This window comes from Eschrichtius robustus, chromosome 11 (genome assembly GCF_028021215.1).
Source record: "Eschrichtius robustus isolate mEscRob2 chromosome 11, mEscRob2.pri, whole genome shotgun sequence".
Taxonomy (NCBI): domain Eukaryota; kingdom Metazoa; phylum Chordata; class Mammalia; order Artiodactyla; family Eschrichtiidae; genus Eschrichtius; species Eschrichtius robustus.
The window spans coordinates 100,134,270-100,152,442 of NC_090834.1; the positions used below are offsets into that span (position 1 = coordinate 100,134,270).

At 44.2% G+C, this 18,173-nt stretch overlaps 2 protein-coding genes across 2 annotated transcripts in view; both read right to left on the reverse strand.

The window, feature by feature from the left end:
- CKAP5 (cytoskeleton associated protein 5) overlaps positions 1-1,234 on the reverse strand; it is a 105,514-nt gene extending 104,280 nt beyond the window's left edge. Inside the window, exon 1 of the mRNA XM_068554353.1 lies at positions 1,149-1,234. The gene's annotated coding sequence lies outside the window, so the exon portion shown is untranslated. The remainder of the gene's footprint in view (positions 1-1,148) is intronic.
- An 8,449-nt stretch (positions 1,235-9,683) lies between these two features.
- The window catches only part of LRP4 (LDL receptor related protein 4), a 49,215-nt gene continuing 40,725 nt past the window's right edge, over positions 9,684-18,173 (reverse strand). Inside the window, exons 34-38 of the mRNA XM_068555169.1 lie at positions 17,752-17,887; positions 15,161-15,228; positions 14,503-14,590; positions 12,935-13,076; positions 9,684-10,442 (exon numbers count right to left, since the gene is read on the reverse strand). Of these exons, the coding sequence (XP_068411270.1) occupies positions 10,110-10,442; positions 12,935-13,076; positions 14,503-14,590; positions 15,161-15,228; positions 17,752-17,887 (767 nt within the window). The 3' untranslated portion in view covers positions 9,684-10,109. The remainder of the gene's footprint in view (positions 10,443-12,934; positions 13,077-14,502; positions 14,591-15,160; positions 15,229-17,751; positions 17,888-18,173) is intronic.

Genomic DNA, 18,173 nt, shown 5'->3' on the forward strand with positions numbered 1-18,173 from the left:
AGTTTCAAAAGATTGTTAGCTTAATTTATCAGCTCTTTAGGTCAAAGAAGGACTTTTCAGGGTGATAAAAATGGAGAAAGGAGGAGTTCACCTCTCTCAAAATGAGTTTTCAATTACTATAATTATGCATAAAATAAGACAGGGAGCATTTCTGGGCCACGATTTGAAGCCTTGATTCCCCTAAGAATTAAACTGGAGCCACGCATAAATTTGGGGCAAGTTCTGCAAAAACCTCTTCATCCTCTATTGATGCTGAATGAAAAACTCATTGTTAAGATTCATCAACACGAATATATTTTCTAACACACAGCAGCCACTCTGGCAACACGACTTTCACCGTTTTCTATCCCAGAAACAAAACGGATGCATTTAAATCCAGCCCGACAATTACCACCATTGCAGGGTAGCTATCTCAACCGCCAGAGTGGTAAGAGCTAAAAAGCAAGAATCTAGTTTACCAAGCCCTCCTTAAAGTAGCAAGGCCTGCTTAACCTACACTGCTGGCTATTGTATTGGTCCCCCAAACCTTCAGAGCTGGAAAGATACCTTAACTCTACTGACACCTTCTGAGAGAGAAAGCCAGGCGGAAGGGCGGAGCGGTATGATCCGAATCGTTTAAATCGCAGCAAGCCGGTGGGGACCCAGGTGCGCGGGCAGGGACCCAGGTGCACGGGCAGGCCCCGGTACCACTGTCCTTGTCACGCTCTGAGGCGACCAGGCCCTTCACGACCACCACAGCCCTCGGAGGCTCTTACTCATTCATTCATTTGACAATTACGCGAGGGGCGCCGTAGCCGGGCCGGCTCGCAGGCCCCCGCCCCAGTACCCAAACACCCTGAGCCACCAGGCACGGCCCTGCGCCGCACGCGTCCCCAGGACGCTACCGCCCGAACCCCGCCGCGGCGCGCTCTGGTCACCCAGATCCCAGCCCCGGCCTCCGCCCCACACAAGCGCCCACGCCCCCCGCCCTCCCAGCCGCGAGTCCCCCGGCCTCCGCCCCGCTTCGCCGCCTCAGACCCGCCGGGTTCGTGGGGCGAGGGAGGCGCGCGTCCGCGGAGGCCCCCCGCCCGGGGTTCAGGACCTCTACGCGCGCGAGACTCGTGAACTCGAGGGCCTAGGCGGGTGGGCCAGGCCCACAGTCCACTCACCTCCGCTGGGTCAGAACCGAGGGGCTGCTCTAAGCCGTTTGAAACCGCTTGGGCCGCCGCACACCCCGCAGTGTCCTCGTTGTTTATTGGTCCTCGGCGGACCGCCCATCGCCCTTCTTATTGGTCCATTTGAAAGAACTATGGGCACGCGCCGCCCTCAGCCTTAAAGGGGCCACGCGCAGCCGTGTTTCCCTTGGAACCCGGCGTTGCTTGGTCCGGTGGGGAGAGGGTCTCGGAGCGAAAGATGCAGACAACCCCGGAAAGAAGCACGAAAGGTCTGTGGAGAGTTGTGCACCCCGGCCGTCAGCAGGTTTGCTTTATTTAATTACAGATATTTAAACTGCTGTCAACACTTGGCAATTTTTTATTTGAGTCATTTCATTCACCAAATATTGATTGCGCAGCTAAGGGCGTGAGGGAAACCAGAAAGGCTGCTGGATTATAGTGGAAGGAGGGTGAATGGAGCCGGGACGCTGGATTCTGGTCTTAGACCTGCTCTGAGTAAAGCACTTTTCTTAGTAAATAATCTGGAGCTTAGTTTCCTCATCTGTAAGACGGATAATGATGTTTCCCTTATAAACTTAGTGTGAGGATTTAATATAACTAATTGAATGTCTAGGAATGGGCTTTGAACAGTAATGCATTCTTAAAAGGCTTAATAATCTTGTTATTTATAAAAATGAGAGGCTTGGTTAATTTGGTCCGAAAATTCTTGTTTAGCTGTACATTCAATGTTTCTATGAAACATTGGTCCGAACTTCCAAGGAATCTGCAAACTACAGTGGTCAGAAGAATAAAACATATAGACTAGTCGCTAAAATTCAAAGCAGTATGAGAACAATATAAAAGAAAAGCTGTAGATGTTTAACTGAAGGGAGAAATTAGATGGGGGAGGATCTAGGAAGGGGATGGTTTTTTTTTTTTTTTTTTTTTTAGGGGGATGGATGTTTAATCTGGGATTTAAAGCATCTGTAGCCAAGAGACTAAGAAATAGAGAGGGGATGGGTGAAAGTAATAAAACAATTTTTTTTAATCCATCAAATTGGCAAAGATGAAACAGTTTAACAACTTTTGGTTAGTCAAGAGTTAGAGGAATACACACTCAAACTCACTTCTTGGTAAAAGTATAATTGGTACAAACTTTTAGGAGGCCAATTTAGCAGTTATTAAAATGTAAAATGTACATAATCTCTGGCCAAGTAATGCTACTGATGGGAATTTGTCATACAGACCTATGCATGTATGGAAATAAAAATGTACAAAGACATTCACTGCAGCACTGATTTAGAAAACAAACAAACAACAACAACAAACCCTGAAATTTATATGTTCATCTATAGGGAACTTATTATATAAATTATGGTATAATCCATTCAATAGAACACTACGCAACTGTTAAAAAGAATGTGGTTAATCTATACGTGCTGGTTAGAAAAATGCACCAACTTTAATTGAAAAGAAGGCAAGTTGCAGAAAAGCATACATATATGGAATGATTTTATTATATATGGTTATAAATATATGTATATTTGTGTGCATGCCTGAAAATGGTTAGAACATTACTGGAATTTCAAAAAACTTAATAGGGATGGGACTTGCCAGGGAGGGAAATGAATTTTTTACCACTGACATGTTAAAAAAAATTTTTTTTAATAGAAGGAGCAGGGAGAATGTCTAGTAGTTGGAAAAGTACAGGCAAAGGCACAGAGACAAGAAAGTACATAGTATGTTGGGAGTTGAATGTGCGGGTTGATTTTAGAACAGGATTCATGTTAGGAAGTAGTGGAACACAGATTAACAGAGGAAGTTAGGAACAGTTTTTGGAGGGTCTTGAATACTAGGGTAAGGAATTTGTACTTTATTAAAGTAGGCAGTGGAGAGCTATTGAAGGTTTCTGAGCAAGGGAGTGACAAAATCAGGATTGCACTTTAGGAAAACTAATTAGCTTGATTGTCTGATTCTAAAATGGGTTAGAGTTGAGAGCCCAGTTAGGAGTCTGATATGAGCGGTGGAAATGATGAGAACAGATTCAAGAAAGAGGGAAGGATTTGGCAACAGACTAGATTAGGTATAAAGGTGAGGGTGGGGCCCATTTCGGGAGATGAGTCAGAGTGTGCCAGGATTTGAGCCTAGGGACTGGGAGGCATTGATTGCCCAAATGGAAGTAGAAAGTCAGGAGAAGCCAGTCTCAAAGGGAAGACAAGGTATTTAGTTTCAGACCTGTTTACTTTTACATACCAATGAGACATGCAAATGGAATCATGTAAGTAGGCCCAGGAAATACAGAGGGAGAGCTGTGAGAAGAGATTAGGACTCAAGTGATATAGATTTGGGAATCACCTTCATAAAGTGAAATGATGAAATTGTGGATGAGACCACAGAGTGGGAGAGTGGAGAGAGTGAAAAGATAGGAGATGAGGACAGATCCACAGGTGGAGGTAGGAGAGAGGAGCCAATCGAAGCAAAAAGCTCACGATAACCTTTTTTTAAAATTAATTAATTAATTTATTTATTTATTTTTGGCTGTGTTGGGTCTTCGTTGCTGCGCGCGGGCTTTCTCTAGTTGTGGTGAGTGGGGGCTACTCTTTGTTGTGGTGCGTGGGCTTCTCATTGCGGTGGCTTCTCTTGTTGCAGAGCACGGGCTCTAGGCATGTGGGCTTCAGTATCTGAGGCACGTGGGCTCAGTAGTTGTGGCTTGCAGGCTCTAGAGCACAGGCTCAGTAGTTGTGGTGCACAGGCTTAGGTGCTCCGCGGCATGTGGGATCTTCCTGGACCAGGGCTTGAACCTGTGTCCCCTGTATTGGCAGATGGATTCTTAACCACTGCACCACCAGGGAAGTCCACAATAACTTTTGAGAAACAGGCGAGAAATATATAGAAATAGTCTTCTTCAGTCATTGATCATTGGCATGTTTACTTTATTTAAATATTACCAGAAATAAACTGAAAATTACATTTAAGTAGAGAGTGATGGTAACCTGGAATCTGATCATTAAATAACGTGCAGAGTCTAGATCCTGGAGAGTTTTAGAACAAGATGGCAAAGTCCCTTTTTGTCTTATATGGTTTAAGTGCAGCCCCACTAGAAGGTGGGCATTAGATGTCTGATTCCATTAATGTATTCTTTCATTCAACAAATAGTTATTGAGCATCTAGTATGTGCAGGGACTGTTCTAGGCATTTGGGATTATCAGTGAACAAAATAGACCCCCTCCTCTCAAATATTCCCTCTTCTCATGGTGCTCACATTATAGTGAGGAAACAAAACAAAAAAAATCATATGGTATATTATTAGACAATATGTGAAATGGGAAAATAGAAAAGAATAAAACAAGGTAAAAGGGATTGGGAAGTGGAGTTGGAAGAACTGTAATCTTATAAAGGGTGGTCAGAGTTTCACTGAGATCACATTTGAGCAAAAACTTGAGTAAGGCAAAGCAGTTCACCGTGAGTATATCTAGAGGAAGAAAGTGCCAGCCATAGGGAACAGCTATGCAAAGACCCTAAGTTGGAAGTGTATCTGGCAGGTTTGAGAAACAGGGTGGCCAGTATAGCTGGAGCAGAGTAGTTGGCAGCAGGAAGGTAGTAGGAGCTGAGGTCTGATAATGGAGAGAAGGGAATGGCAGATTCTGTAGAGCCTTGTAGAAACCTAATACAGTACCTTGCCCGTAGCAGATGCTCAATAAATGTTTGGCCAGTCTAGGATTATCATCAAATGGCATTTATCTATGTATTTATTAGAGTTATGTGTACCTACTTTATTCCTGGGGTCTCTCAATAGTTCCACATATGGAGGTTAGTAATAGGACAGCGACACCCTTGTGGGCATTAGATATCTACGTGAACACTATATTATTGCAACTGGAAGTAGGAAACAAATGCCAAACATTGTGGCTGCTGAGTAACTGTGCTGAGCGTTTCTGAGAAGTCTACTAGTGTTGGGACAGTGCTCATTCCATCATAATCACAAGCTACATTTTGGTGGAAACATCTCTAGCATGGGACATGGATCCATACTTCCAGCCTAAAAGGAGCAGCTTCAATGATTAACTTCAACTTTCAGTCCAGGTACCCCCTGCATTATTCCCTGGAGACAGCAGTGGTGACATTAACACAGACGTCAAGTGTCTGTGGGTTTAGTGCCTTGACTGGCCTCCAAGATGGCAAAGCCTATCCCATCTTGCACTTGGTTGCATTTAATAGGTGCCCCTTGAATGAAGGAATGGACAGCATTTTTTTCTCTTTTCTCATAGCCCATTTTTCCCATAGGCCCCAAAATGTAGGCTGCCCAAGAACTTCGACCACAGAAGTATCAGCTCCACCAAAAAGGAAGTAGGCAGGAGGGAAAGATAGGGACCTTAGCAAGCTGTCAACAGGCTTTTAGGGGCTGGAGGAAAAACCGCTGAGAAGGGCAGGATAAGTGAGAGTTCTTGGCTCTCTGTGTCTTGTAAAATGAAATAAGCAGATTGTATAGCCTGGGGCTAACCTCAGCCTTGGATTTAAACTCAGACCCTTAATTAGGCTGTCTGGATCTGTTTTAAGGGCACCTCGTGAAGGAATCCAAAATTGTGAGGTGGAGCCTTGACTGGGAATAAAACTCTGTTCCCTATGCTGAGCTCTGCTTAGCCTCTGTCAGCTGGTTAATGGAAGAATGATCTGGAGAGAAAATAATGGGCGAGTGAGGGAATGTTTCAAAACAAAGGCTGCCTGAAACATCCCGAAACACACATCCTATTAACCGGATCAGTTGAGTCATCTTCAAATATGAAGAAAAGACATAGACTGTTTCTTAGCCACAAAAAAGGCTCAACCACACTTCTTTTATCATGTCCATTAGTAGAAATGACTAAAGATGCCCTTGAGTGTCAGTGCATTACACTTAGAACATCATGCACCCTCAGCTCTTGTAGATGCTTTTTCCAGCTTCCTATGCAGCACTGACTTTGTTTTCTTCAGGCCTAGGTTTGGTGAAAGCTTCAGTTCATGCCATGGAGACCTCTTTACGGGCTACAGAGATCTTTTCATTTTACGTGGCACAGTTTGTTCAAATAATATAGAAAGAAAGGCAGTGACTATATTTTGAACATAATTAGTTTGCAAAAATATGTCCAGTTTGTTAGAATTTGACTCAAACTCTCCCTACTTAATCAGTTTTAGGTTTTATATCCAGAAGACCAGACAAGGAATTCTCAACTCTTGTTTCATCCCCAAGATTTCCTGGAAGGAACATAAATAGAAGTCTCAGGCCAGAAATGACCTTAGCAATCATCTGGTTCAACCTTTCCATTTTACTGATTAGGAAACTAAGAGCCAGCATAACCTGAAAACAGGGTGCTAGTCTTTGACGCTGTTACAAAATTCTCATTTGCCAGTGGTCAAATTCTTGTCAAGACCTGGGCCATCAGGTCCTCTCCCATCCCCTTCTGAAGTAGCAGGATGGTCACAGTTTAGCAAAACGCATTCAACAAATTTTGTTCTTCCAGAAACACTTGCAGTTTTGCAAGCAAATGGTGTGTGTTCAATGCATTCATTTTTTCTTCCCATTTGAAAAGTTCTTCCTGAGTTCCCAGCTCTAGTGGTCACTGTTCATAGCTTGAGGCTATGGAAAAGGGCACTTATTCTGAGGCTCTGGAAAGGGGCACTTCCTGCAGGTATACAGGCTTGTGCATTAGGCTAGATTTCATTGCTTCAAATGTCCTCCTTTTCTCTCTGTTGTGAGTTTTTTTGGGTTTTTTTTCCAAAAAAGAATGGTGGATGGTTGTCCTTGAGCTATTCCACTTGTTTTTGTTCTAGCACACCTATCCCTCACCAAAGTTGGAAGAATTATACACTGCAGTTTATACTCAGATCTCTTGTCACTTACATTCAAAAGGATTCCGTCCTTCTTGCTTTTTCTTTTTTTTCGGGGGGTGGGGTTGTTGGTAGGCTCTAAGCTCTGTGATACTCTTTCTTGGTCATGCTTGGGCAGTGTCCAGCCCCTAGCAGATGAATGAATGAATGAATGAATGAATGGGAGCAATGTTCTATAAATGGTTAATGGCTTAGAAAATCAACTATTGACCCTTGACATCAAATTCTATATCTGGCATTAAGACTTGCATGATTCCCAATCTTCATTGAGAGGTATTATTTGTCCAGATACCTGAAAAGAGATCCCCAATGCCTTGTTCTAGGCTTGAGATGTAATGGATGAGCTATGAGTAGACAGCTTTTTAAAAATAAAAGGAATCTTAGTGTTGATTGACCCATTCTCAGAGTAACTGTGAAACATGACTAAGATCAGACAGAGCTAGAGGCAGATCTAGGACTGGAATTAGCCCTCCTTGTCCCCATCCCAGTACTTTTATTTCAAGACATCAGTCTTGCCAGTGACCATCACTGCAAGGCAAAGTCAAGTTCTGTGACACTGAAGTCCTCGTAGACCTAGAACAGAAATAGAAGATACATGGTGTACATGCCATGACACTTCCTTTTGGTGCCCAAAGGAGACGCCACTAACCATCATGACACTTTTCCCATTGGGTCTGGACAGAACCTCAGGCAGCCATGACCAACCAGAGTTGGCACTCAAGATGAAAGCTATCAGCCACCCTCCTCTAGAGGAAATAAGGAGTTCAGAAGCCCATGAACTCTGGTCTTAACCTGTCTTCTCAAGATGAGCTGAACCTCCAGTCAGGAACCTCCCACCCTTTATTGCTCTTCATTGTCCTCACATCCCCAAGGGACTTAGAGGTGATGCTTGCAAGCAGGTCTTCCACAGCATGTTTCTGCCAGACAGAGCAGGTGCAGTTATTAGACATGACTCCAAGCCAGGCAAGGTGATTAAGAAAAGCTAAATTTATATTAAATTATCATAAAGTCCTAAATTACTGAACATAGTGGTTAAATAACTCCAGAAAGTCCAATCTCTCCAGTGAGTAACGTTAAAACCATTACACATGAGCGTGGGAGAGTCACTTCCATTAGTTTAGGACAGAGAGATTTTGCTTTTTACATAGTAAATCAGTGCTCAAATAGATATTTCTTCAAATATGTCCTTTCTACATTCTGAACAGCCCAAGTGCAATAAGATCCTTCCCCCTTTCCATTCAAGAAAATGCCACTTTGCTACTTTCTCCCCATGCCCAACTGTGAGTCTGAGGACCCAAAGGGCTCCTTCTTTTACTGCCCCATCAAGTGTGAAATGTCCCCCTTTCCTCCCAGGAGGAGGACCTTTCCTTTCCCACTCTGTGTACTGGAAAAGCCTGCTTGGCCTGGCCTGGCTGTCCTACGAGGGTCTAGACCTGGGGCTGGCTACTGCGAGCAGGGTTAAGAGCCTGGCACCTGTCTCTAGCGGTCTTAGAACTGACCACAAAAGGTTTGCTCTGATCTTCCCTTTTCACTCACATGTTTGGCAGCTGATTTCTCAATACCAAGAACCCCAGGACGTGTTTCAAATCCAGAAATTTCCCCTCGAAGCACCCCCACCCTCCATTCTGTTCCTGTTGTTGCTTTTGATCCCTGGGTGAAAGAGGTCTGGATCTGCCCTGGGCTGAAAGGGCTTCCTCAGCGGTTCTCTCTACCTTTCTACTCCTTGCCCCCGACTCTGCGTCTTTATTTAGGCCTATTTGCCATACGTGCCCACAAGGCTAGGTCAGAAAAAGCAAATTAGGCACCCCCTCCCCCCAAAAAAGAAGAGCTAGGTAGAAGTTTTAGGACAGTAAAAAGTCTCAACTCCCCGGACACTAGTGTGACACACATGCCTTTTGTGTGAATAAGCATGAACCAAGTGATGGCACCTCAGCATGAAAAGGGAGTCACTTAGCTGGGAAGAGTCGGAATGGGAACTTCACCACCCACAGCCGCAGGCTCTCTGTCTACTCACTTAGATCCCTGAGCACCCGAGAGAGAACACAGGAGGCTCAGCTTCATGGATACTTCCCTTTAGGCCCTGGGTGCCTCAAGTCTCTAACCCAATCGCTCTTCCTGACCATTTATGAAAACTTCTGGCCCTTCTTTGGAAAGTTGCTTCAGGATCTCTGTGCTCAGAATCCCAGAGAATGAGGAAGGAGAAAGTGGCAGAACATTATAGTTCAGGGGATGTGCTAAGTTTGGTCTAAGCAGTGCTTCTCAGACACTGCAGAGACCCAGCCCTGAGGGTCCCACACGCATTCAAGCCACCAGCTCACAACCTGGAGGCAGCAGGAGGGAATTCATATTAGCCAGCTGCCATGTGATAGGGACCCCCAGTCATCTGAAGGTAGAAAAGGCTCTAGACATTCTAGCAGGAGGAAGAACAGCTTGAGCCATACCCACATCTCATCAGTATCTGCAGCTGAAGAAACAACAACTGTCAGGGCAAGAATAATATCCATTGCTGGCAGTGGAGAGGACACCCAGGCCCAATCACCCTTAAAAGCTTTTTCATGTTGCCAATGCACTCGAGGCTGGAGGTTTTCCAGATGCCCATGCCAGCTGGGCTGACTCCTTCTTCTCTCAGCCTCTATCCTTCATCTCTCTCTTTACCCATGACCGACCCCACCCCCCGCCCCAGCCCCCGGTCAGCAAGTTCTCTCAGAGAAGCGGTCAGGCCAGCTCTGATGGAGCAAGTGCAGTCCTGGATCATCAGCTCTTGCGGGGCAGGCACTGAGGGTGCCAGGGGAAGGGGAGGTGGAGCTCTGTACTGACGAGGAATCATTACTGAGCCTGGTTTCAAGGGGGCTCAGGATGGCGTGCATGAGGTGAGGTTCGTGGTAAAATCCAGGTCTAAATTCTCAGGATGCCCCATCATTTCTTGTGCACAGGTAGTTAGGAACTCGGGTGGAAACAGCTCCGGTGGAGGGCTTGGGAGCGGTTACGAGGTGGGAGGAGGAGGAGCAGGACGAACACGTAGGAAAGGGGCCTGCTGTATAAGCGAGCACAAGGGCTGCAAGTCCACCCAGGAGGAGGAACAGGCAGGAAGGGGGGGGGGAACATGGGCGTTTAGACTTGGCTCTCTGAGGAGAGCTTGCGTTCATGTCTCCAGCCTGTGTCTGGCAGGGAGCCCCGTCTTTCAGGAGTGGCTGCGGTATGGACGCTGCTGCACTCAGACTGCTCTTCCTGCAGCAGCTGCTCCGTCTCCATGTCATCCAGGGAGCCAGAGCTGGCCTGGATGGACACGGTGTCTGTCTTCATGCACACATGATCCCGAAGGAGGCCCCCTCGGGAGCTGCGCAGTTGCTTGAGGTCATCCCACTCAGCATCGTCCCCAGACAGGAGGCAGATCCCCTCTACAATCTTGACCTTCTCCTTGGTGTAGTTATGGTCAGGTCCACCCTAGGGTGGAGAGCGGAGAGACACGGTCAGTTGGTTGGCTCTCTATAAAGGATCTCCTGACGAACTTAGAAAGGAAGTGGATGGGCTAAGAGTGGGCATGAAGAGGGCAAAAATCCCACAAACAAATGGGGAAATTTAGTCAGAGCAAATGTATGAGGCTGAGCCTAAAAGGAAAGGAGCAGCTGCGATGATTGTTACCATTATCATACAGGGAGGAGGGAGAACCGTGACTTCCATGAGCCACTCACTGGCTACATCACCTCGGGCAAATTACTGAACATCTCCAAAACTCAGGCTCACCTCTTTAGAGTAACAGTATCCGTACCTCATAACCAACGGCTGTGAGGGTTAAATGAGGCAATCCACGAAATGCAATTAGTAGGTGCCTGACGCATAACATGCACTAGATCATGTTAGCTATTATTACATTGCTAATGGGGTTTATTAATGGGACAGCACGCTAATATACATGATCAGAAGCAATTGACAAAAGCAATTAAATGTGCATTTATTCAAGATTTTAAACTACTTTGGTGCTATTCTTTTTTTTTTTTTTGAAGTATAGTTGATTTACAATGTTAGTTTCCGGTGTACAGCAAAGTGATTCAGTTATATATATATATATATACATATATTGTCAGATTCTTTTCCATTATAGCTTATTATAAGATACTGAATACAGTTTCATGTGCTCTTTTATTCTTAATTCTCTTCTTTCTAACTTTCTTAAGAAGAAAAGTTTTAGAAGGTAAGACAGGAGGGCTCTAGAAAACCCTCTTACTTGAGTTCTGTCAGTCCACTGGAGGTACTGTAACCTATAAGCTTTTGTGGGAGGTTATTCTGGCTCTACTCCCAGGAGCCTCAGGGCCATTTCCAAGCAACCTGCGATTGTTCCAAGGACAGCCTTAAGTTCCACTCAGGCTTCTCCCTTTATGGATTCCTCAAGGGGTAGCTGTATTCCTGGTTTCTGGGGGATACCAACCAACATGCCGCCACTGCCAAGAGAAAATGGGCCATGGCTTGGGCTCTGTCCCTGGGATAGTGTTCCTGCCAAGAGCCCTGCAACTGCTGCTCTACTTTAGTAACAGTTCAGTTCCACAGATATTTACTGAGCCCCTTCCCTTCAATAAGCAGGATACTTTGATGATTAAACAATATAAAATATGGTCCCTGCCCTCTGGGAGTGACAGCTCCCTTGATCAAGGCACGCACACACATGCCCAGTCACCCAGCACACCCTCCAAGCTGAATTAGTGTCAGATAAGATGCAGACCACTCAGTGTCTTCATCACAGAGACACGTGGGGTAAGTCAGGGAGATGTGGGTGACATGGCACTAGCAATTTGGGTGATACCACTCCCTCTACAAACACACAGCAACAGGTACCTGAAATCAAGAGGAAATCAGAAGAGAAAGGGTGAAAGACTATCAGAGGGGTGAAAGAGCTGCTGAGGAAAAAGCATACAACAGGAGAAAGAGTCACATGATTTTAATTTCTAACCTAGCACCCTCATTGGGGTTCTTTTCTGGGGCATCAGACACTCCAGGAACCCAAGAAGCTTCAAGAGTCTTTCTCTCAAAGATATTAACAGAGAAGGGGTCTACCATCCCTAAGCTATCCCTGCAGGTTCTGTTTTGGCTTGTAGTGGAAGCTTTGTTTTAATAGGGGAATTCATAGATCCTGAAATCACATGATTATTGTGTAAAGTGTATTCATTATGCCCTATAGGTGTGAGGGCTGGCTTTGACTGTGCTAGACAGGCCAAGAGAGTAGATGGGTTAGGTCTCATAAGGGATAATTTCTAATGAAGGGTTACAGGATTTTAGAAAAAAACAAGGGTCATATCAGACTAGGAAAATCTAAGTCCCAGGCTATATTCCCTGGTCAAAATGGGACTATTTTTCAGGCCTAAACATTTAGCAAATAAATTTTCACTGCCAGCAGCAAAGGAGTTAAAAGAACAAAAGCATATAAACTTTCAGAATTCTAGAGAAATCCCTCTAGATTATGTGATAAGAGGAAGAATAGCAAAACTCCAGCCATTCCCAACCACAGGTGCCAAAAGCTTGGATCAGAGGTTAGAAAGGGAGAGTCCAGGAGCTCTTGGGTTTTTTGGTGTTTCCTAGGAGTTTGGGGTTATTTCAGAGGGGCACAGCCTCACTGCTCGGGAATGACAGCTCCAGGAGGGAAGGAACCCCTGAGCCTGGGAAAATATCTCCTGGCAGGGAGGTGCACACTCACATGCTTTCAGACCTAAACCTTCTGGGATCTGCTTTCTAACCTTGCTCTCACTAGGGCCCCTCAAGCTGGTCCCTCAGAAGTTATAGACCTCTCCAGAAACCCAAATCACATTCCATTCTTCTGTTCACTATAACTTCCAAAATGGTAGATGGACTACCCAGCATCCCTTACTGATCTACTCAGGCAACTGGAGCATAATCCACCCCCCCGCTCCAAAAACAAACTCTTGGATATAAATTTTAATTTTTACCTCTTTCTTATAGCACAGTTGATTGTACATGGCTGGTTTGGGGATTGCTTCAATTTTCACTTCCTGAGTGGAAGTTCGGTAGGAAGGGTTACTGTAGGTCAGGTTCCCCATTGCAGGATCAGTTAACTTGGATTTTTTGTGTCTTTAGGAGAAAAAGTGATGAGAAATTAGTTCAGATCTGTATGGGGATAATATCTGGGGAAGCTGTAACCCAAGTTGTGGCAGGCAGCCTCTAAGAGGGCCCAGTGGTCCCTGCCTCCTGGTACTCACAACTTCTGAATTCCTGACCTGTGAGTGTGGGCTGGATCTGGTGACTCGCTTCTAATGAACAGAACATGCAAAAGTGAGGGATACTAGATTAGGTTACAAGGAAACTCCTAACAAGGAAACTGGTTTGCCCTCTCTCCCTCCCTCCCCTCTCTCTTACTCTTGCTCTGGGGGAAGCAAGCTGCCATGTTGAAAGCTGTCCTATGGAAAGGCCCACAAGGCAACAAACTGACGAGGGAGGCCTCTAGCCAACAGCCTGCGAGGAACTGAATCCTGTGCTTGGAGGGAAATCCTTCCCCAGTCAAGCCTCGAGATAAGACCACAACTCTGGCTGATACCTGGATTGCTGCCTTGTAAGACACCTTGAGGCAGAGGCACCCAGCTAATCTGCATCTAGATTTCTGACCCACAGAAACTGTGAGATAATCAGTGGTTGTCATTTTAAGGTGCTAAGTTTCAGGGTAATTTGGTATACAGCAATAGATAACAAAGCTTTAAATCTGATAGATAACACTGAGCTTTAGAGTCAAGACAGACCTACGTTTCAATGCCACTTCTGTTACTTACTGGCTGGGGTATTGGTGGACATAATCTAAACTTTCTGAGCCTTAGATCCTCATCTGTAAAGTGAGGAATAATAATACCTGTATTACAAGGTTGTTGTGGCATTGATACATATTCATTAAATGGTAGCTGTTACTATTATTGTTGTTGTTGTTAGTAGAAGCCACTGCAGCAGCAGCAAAATTCTGACATTTTTGCTGCAAGCTGCATTTAAAGCATTTAGGAGAAAATATATGCAGAGAGGGTCATAAAAGGAAGATTCTAAATTGAATACTACACATTCCACCTTCCCAGGATGATCCCTACCGAGCAATGATATATCACCCCACATTGTAGTAAAGGGCTGTGTTTGTGTGAAGAGAAAATCATTTCCAGCTTCAATGGTTTGAGGTAGTGTAGAGTGGTGGAAAAAGCAAAGATGCTAGAGTCAGTACCAGCTTTGCCTCTTACTGTGTGAACTTGGGTAACACCCTCTGTGTCCTTAGTATCCTAGTCTATAAGGAAAATCCCAAGCGTTGCTGTGGTCATGAAATGAGGAAACTACTTGGGCTGTGACTGGGGAAGAAGGGTACACATTCAGGTTTCTGCCCTTCCCTTCTGCTGCTCTGACCAGGGACCCAACTTTGAAATGAGGCTGGTCATAGGTGGAATCAGTGAGCTGTCAACTTCAGGAGGTCCCAAACGTGCTAATGGGACATACAGCAAACATACAGCCATTGCAGTGGGGCTGAGGTTACCTGTACAGCATCAAAGCTGCGATCACCACCAGAATAAGCAGAATACTGAGGAGTCCACCGATGACATAGCTGACATGAAGTCCTTCCCCTAGGAAGAGCAGAGGGATGCTAGGTGGGGACCTCCAACAATCTTCTAGCTGGTGTGAGGGGTGGGAAGATGGAGGGCTCCTTTTGTAGCTGTTGCATCCCATACCATCTGAGGATGGCTAGGGGCCTCCTTCTCAGAGAAGAGGCCACAGCGGGAGGGGGGAGGGGGCTGAGAAGAAACCTATCACTCTGTCAGCATCTCTAATCCCAATTCCACTACTTACTAGCTGTGTGACTTAAAGCAAGATGCTTAACTTCTAAGCCTGTGTTTTCTCATCAGTTAAATGTAAATAATAAATTGCTCATAGGGCTGGTGGAGATTGAAGGTGAGTGTGTATATACAAATACATATACATACACGCACGTGCACATAAATATGGCTTAACAAATGCCTAACATACAGAAAGCACTCCATAAGTGGCAGCTATTATGGTTATTCTTTCTATGGATTTAGTCTAAGAAAAGGGTTCATCAACCCCAAAGAGTCCCCATGAAGGTTCTGCAAGATATCAATGGAGGTTTAGATTCCTTACATCTTGTTTTTCAAAACAGTTGGGCACTGAGGGCTTACCTGAAGCAGCAGGTACGGCCTTATTGGAATACGTGCAGAGGCCCAGCCGGGCATCCTTTTCAGAGCATCTGTGGGGCAGAGAAAACTGAATGTGAAGCCTACTTGTATTCAACAAAGATCTTGCCTTCCGCCAGGAAATGGGGAAAGTCCTGTGAAGGACAGGGCTAAAGGCCTGGGAGTGGGGCTTTCAGATATGAGACTATACCAGACAGGAGATAGCGGAAGCAAGGAGAGGGCAGGACAAGGAAATACAGAGAAATCAGCATGAGCCACTGTCTTCAAGATGCTATATCATGTTTAAATGTGTTTTTAAATGTGTACTCTTTTTGTTGTTGTTGTTTTGGGCCGTGCAGCTTGTGAGATCCCAGCTCCCTGACCAGGGATTGAACCCAGGCCCTCGGCAGTGAAAGCGTGGAGTCCCAACCACTGGACCACCAGGGAATTCCCTAAAATATGTACCCTTTAAGGAGGATTCTTTAAAAAGGAGAAGCAGGTTTGAGAGTGAGCTGAAAGAATACTAAGGACATCAATAGCAGACTTTATTAAGCTACCAGCCAAGCAAACCTTGGATTGGATCAAGATTATCACAAGGTCTAGAGAGACTTAAAAAAATATATTGTTTTTCTTTCCTTCATTCTTTCACAAGGGAATATGCAAGACATCCAGAGGGAGGGCTTGGATAACTAACTTGAAATGCTGAGACGGTAACTCCTTTGTGGCATGTTATGAGCTGGCAATTAAAGACATATCCTAAAAGGCTAGAGAAAAGCTACCTGCAGGAGCATCTGAAACTAAGATGTACTGAGTCTTCAAATACAGCTCTGATAGGAAGAAAATATCTGAGTAGGGTTCAAAAGTTTTCTAAATAAACCTGAATAAAATCAGATTAATAATGATTGTTAGTGCTTAAAATTTAGTGAGAAAGGTACACGTTTATATGTGTTTGCTTTTCTATATAAACTCTTCTAACAAGAGAAAATGGGGCATATAGAATAAGTTCGATCATGTACAAATCTTATAATTTTAGGGACATGAGTCTAGTGGTCTTATTTGGAATTATTACTATGTTTCTGCCTTCAGAATTGAAATCACGTGTTAATTATCTTTTAAGCTACCGTTGATATTAAAAATAATATTACAATGAAAAATGTTCTAATAGAAAAATGCCTGGGAAGATAGACATCAGAATACTAAGAGTAGGAAATGAAATCACTGTCTCAAAAAGATATCTGCACCCCCATGTTCAATGTAGCATTATTTACAAGAGCAAAGACATGGAAACCACCTAAGTGTCCATCAATGGATGAATGGATAAAGAAAATGTGGTATAGGTATACAGTGGAACATTATTCAGCCATGAAAAGAAGGACATTCTGCTAAGTAAAATAAGTCAGACAGAGAAAGACAAATACTATAGGATATCACTTATATGTGGAATCTGAAAAAAAAAAAAAAAACCAACTCATAGATAAATTGATACCATACAGATTGGCAGTTGCCAGAGGTTGGGGGTGGACAAAATGAGTGAAGATGGTCAAAAGGCTCAAACTTCCAGTTATAAGTCCTGGGGATGTAATGTACATCATAGTGACTATAGTTAACAATATTGTATATCTGAAAGTTGCTGAGAGAGTAGATTTTAAAAGTTCTCATTATAAGAAAATAAAAGTATATATGTGTGGTGATGGATGTTAACTAGACTTACTGTGGTAATCATTTCACAATATACACATACATCAAATCAGAAAAAAACACTAAAGGTAATTATATATGAGTACTTATTTCTTTTTTACTCCTATCTGTATTTCCAGATGATTTTTTTGCAAAGTGTAAATAAAAAACATTTATAAGACTTTCTCTAAATTGAATATAACATGATATTTCATCAATTTTAAGATGTGCATTTTTTCTATATTCTAGTATCTCTGAGATAGGACTGTGTCTTACAATTAATGGCATCTCACAGTTGCTATTGGTCATTTTTTCAGTTTAATCTCTCAAATCAGGATGCATTTTAAATTGACAGCACCTTCAGTCTAATGAAATATAATGTTTTACACTTAATTTGAGAGCTGTTCATGGTTATGCTTGCTTATTTAATAACGGTGTGTGTGTGTGTGTGTACACATGCACATACATGCATGTGTGTTTGAGTGTTACAGGTCATTATAAGCTAAGGCCATCACATCCCTGGGGATGTCCCAAGTTAAAAAGCCACAGCCCAGAGACCACTATGACTTCGTGGCTTCTAAGTAAGCTGTAGTACAAGACCATGTGCTAAACTTGTTCTGTGAGAGCAAACGTCACTGAAAGAAAGGAAGAAGGAGGAATGCCGGGCAGAAACTCCTCCTGAGTTATTTCTCTCTAAAGCTCCTCTTAAAGCTTCTTGCCTTCAGAGCCAAAAAAAAGAATCGCTTGCAACAACCTGCAAGTCTAAATATCATCTCCAGTCCCAAGTAGCAGGGACTGGTGGCTAATGATGTGATCTACCTCCCATCTGCCAGAATCATCAAGCTGGGCCTATGGTCTTCTGCTGGCAGGGGATGGCGATTTGCATCAAAGAGCCCCCAATTCCATACTGACCCACTTACCTCCCTTCCACCTCCTCCAGAGATGTGCGGGTCCGGCTGGTAGAAGAACGCAAGGTGGTCGGTAGCGTGTTGGGTAGCACGGGGCTCCTTTCACTCACGCTGGTAGCCCTGGGAGCTGGGGGCAGCAGGCCAGGTACTGGAGAGAAAACAAGGACTGGAGTGGATCACTAGAGCCACAAATATCTACATATGATCCAAGAGTAGCATCTGGAGAACTTGATAAAGCAATCTTTTAGCTGCCCTGATCCTAGGTACCCCCGTTAGATGTCCTTCTTAATACTGTACATAAAAAGGATTTGGTTTCCAATATATATTTTTTTATAAATTTATTTATTTTATTTATTTATTTGGCTGCATTGAGTCTTTGTTGCCGCGCACAGGCTTTCTCTAGTTGTGACGAGCGGGGGCTACTCTTCATTGCG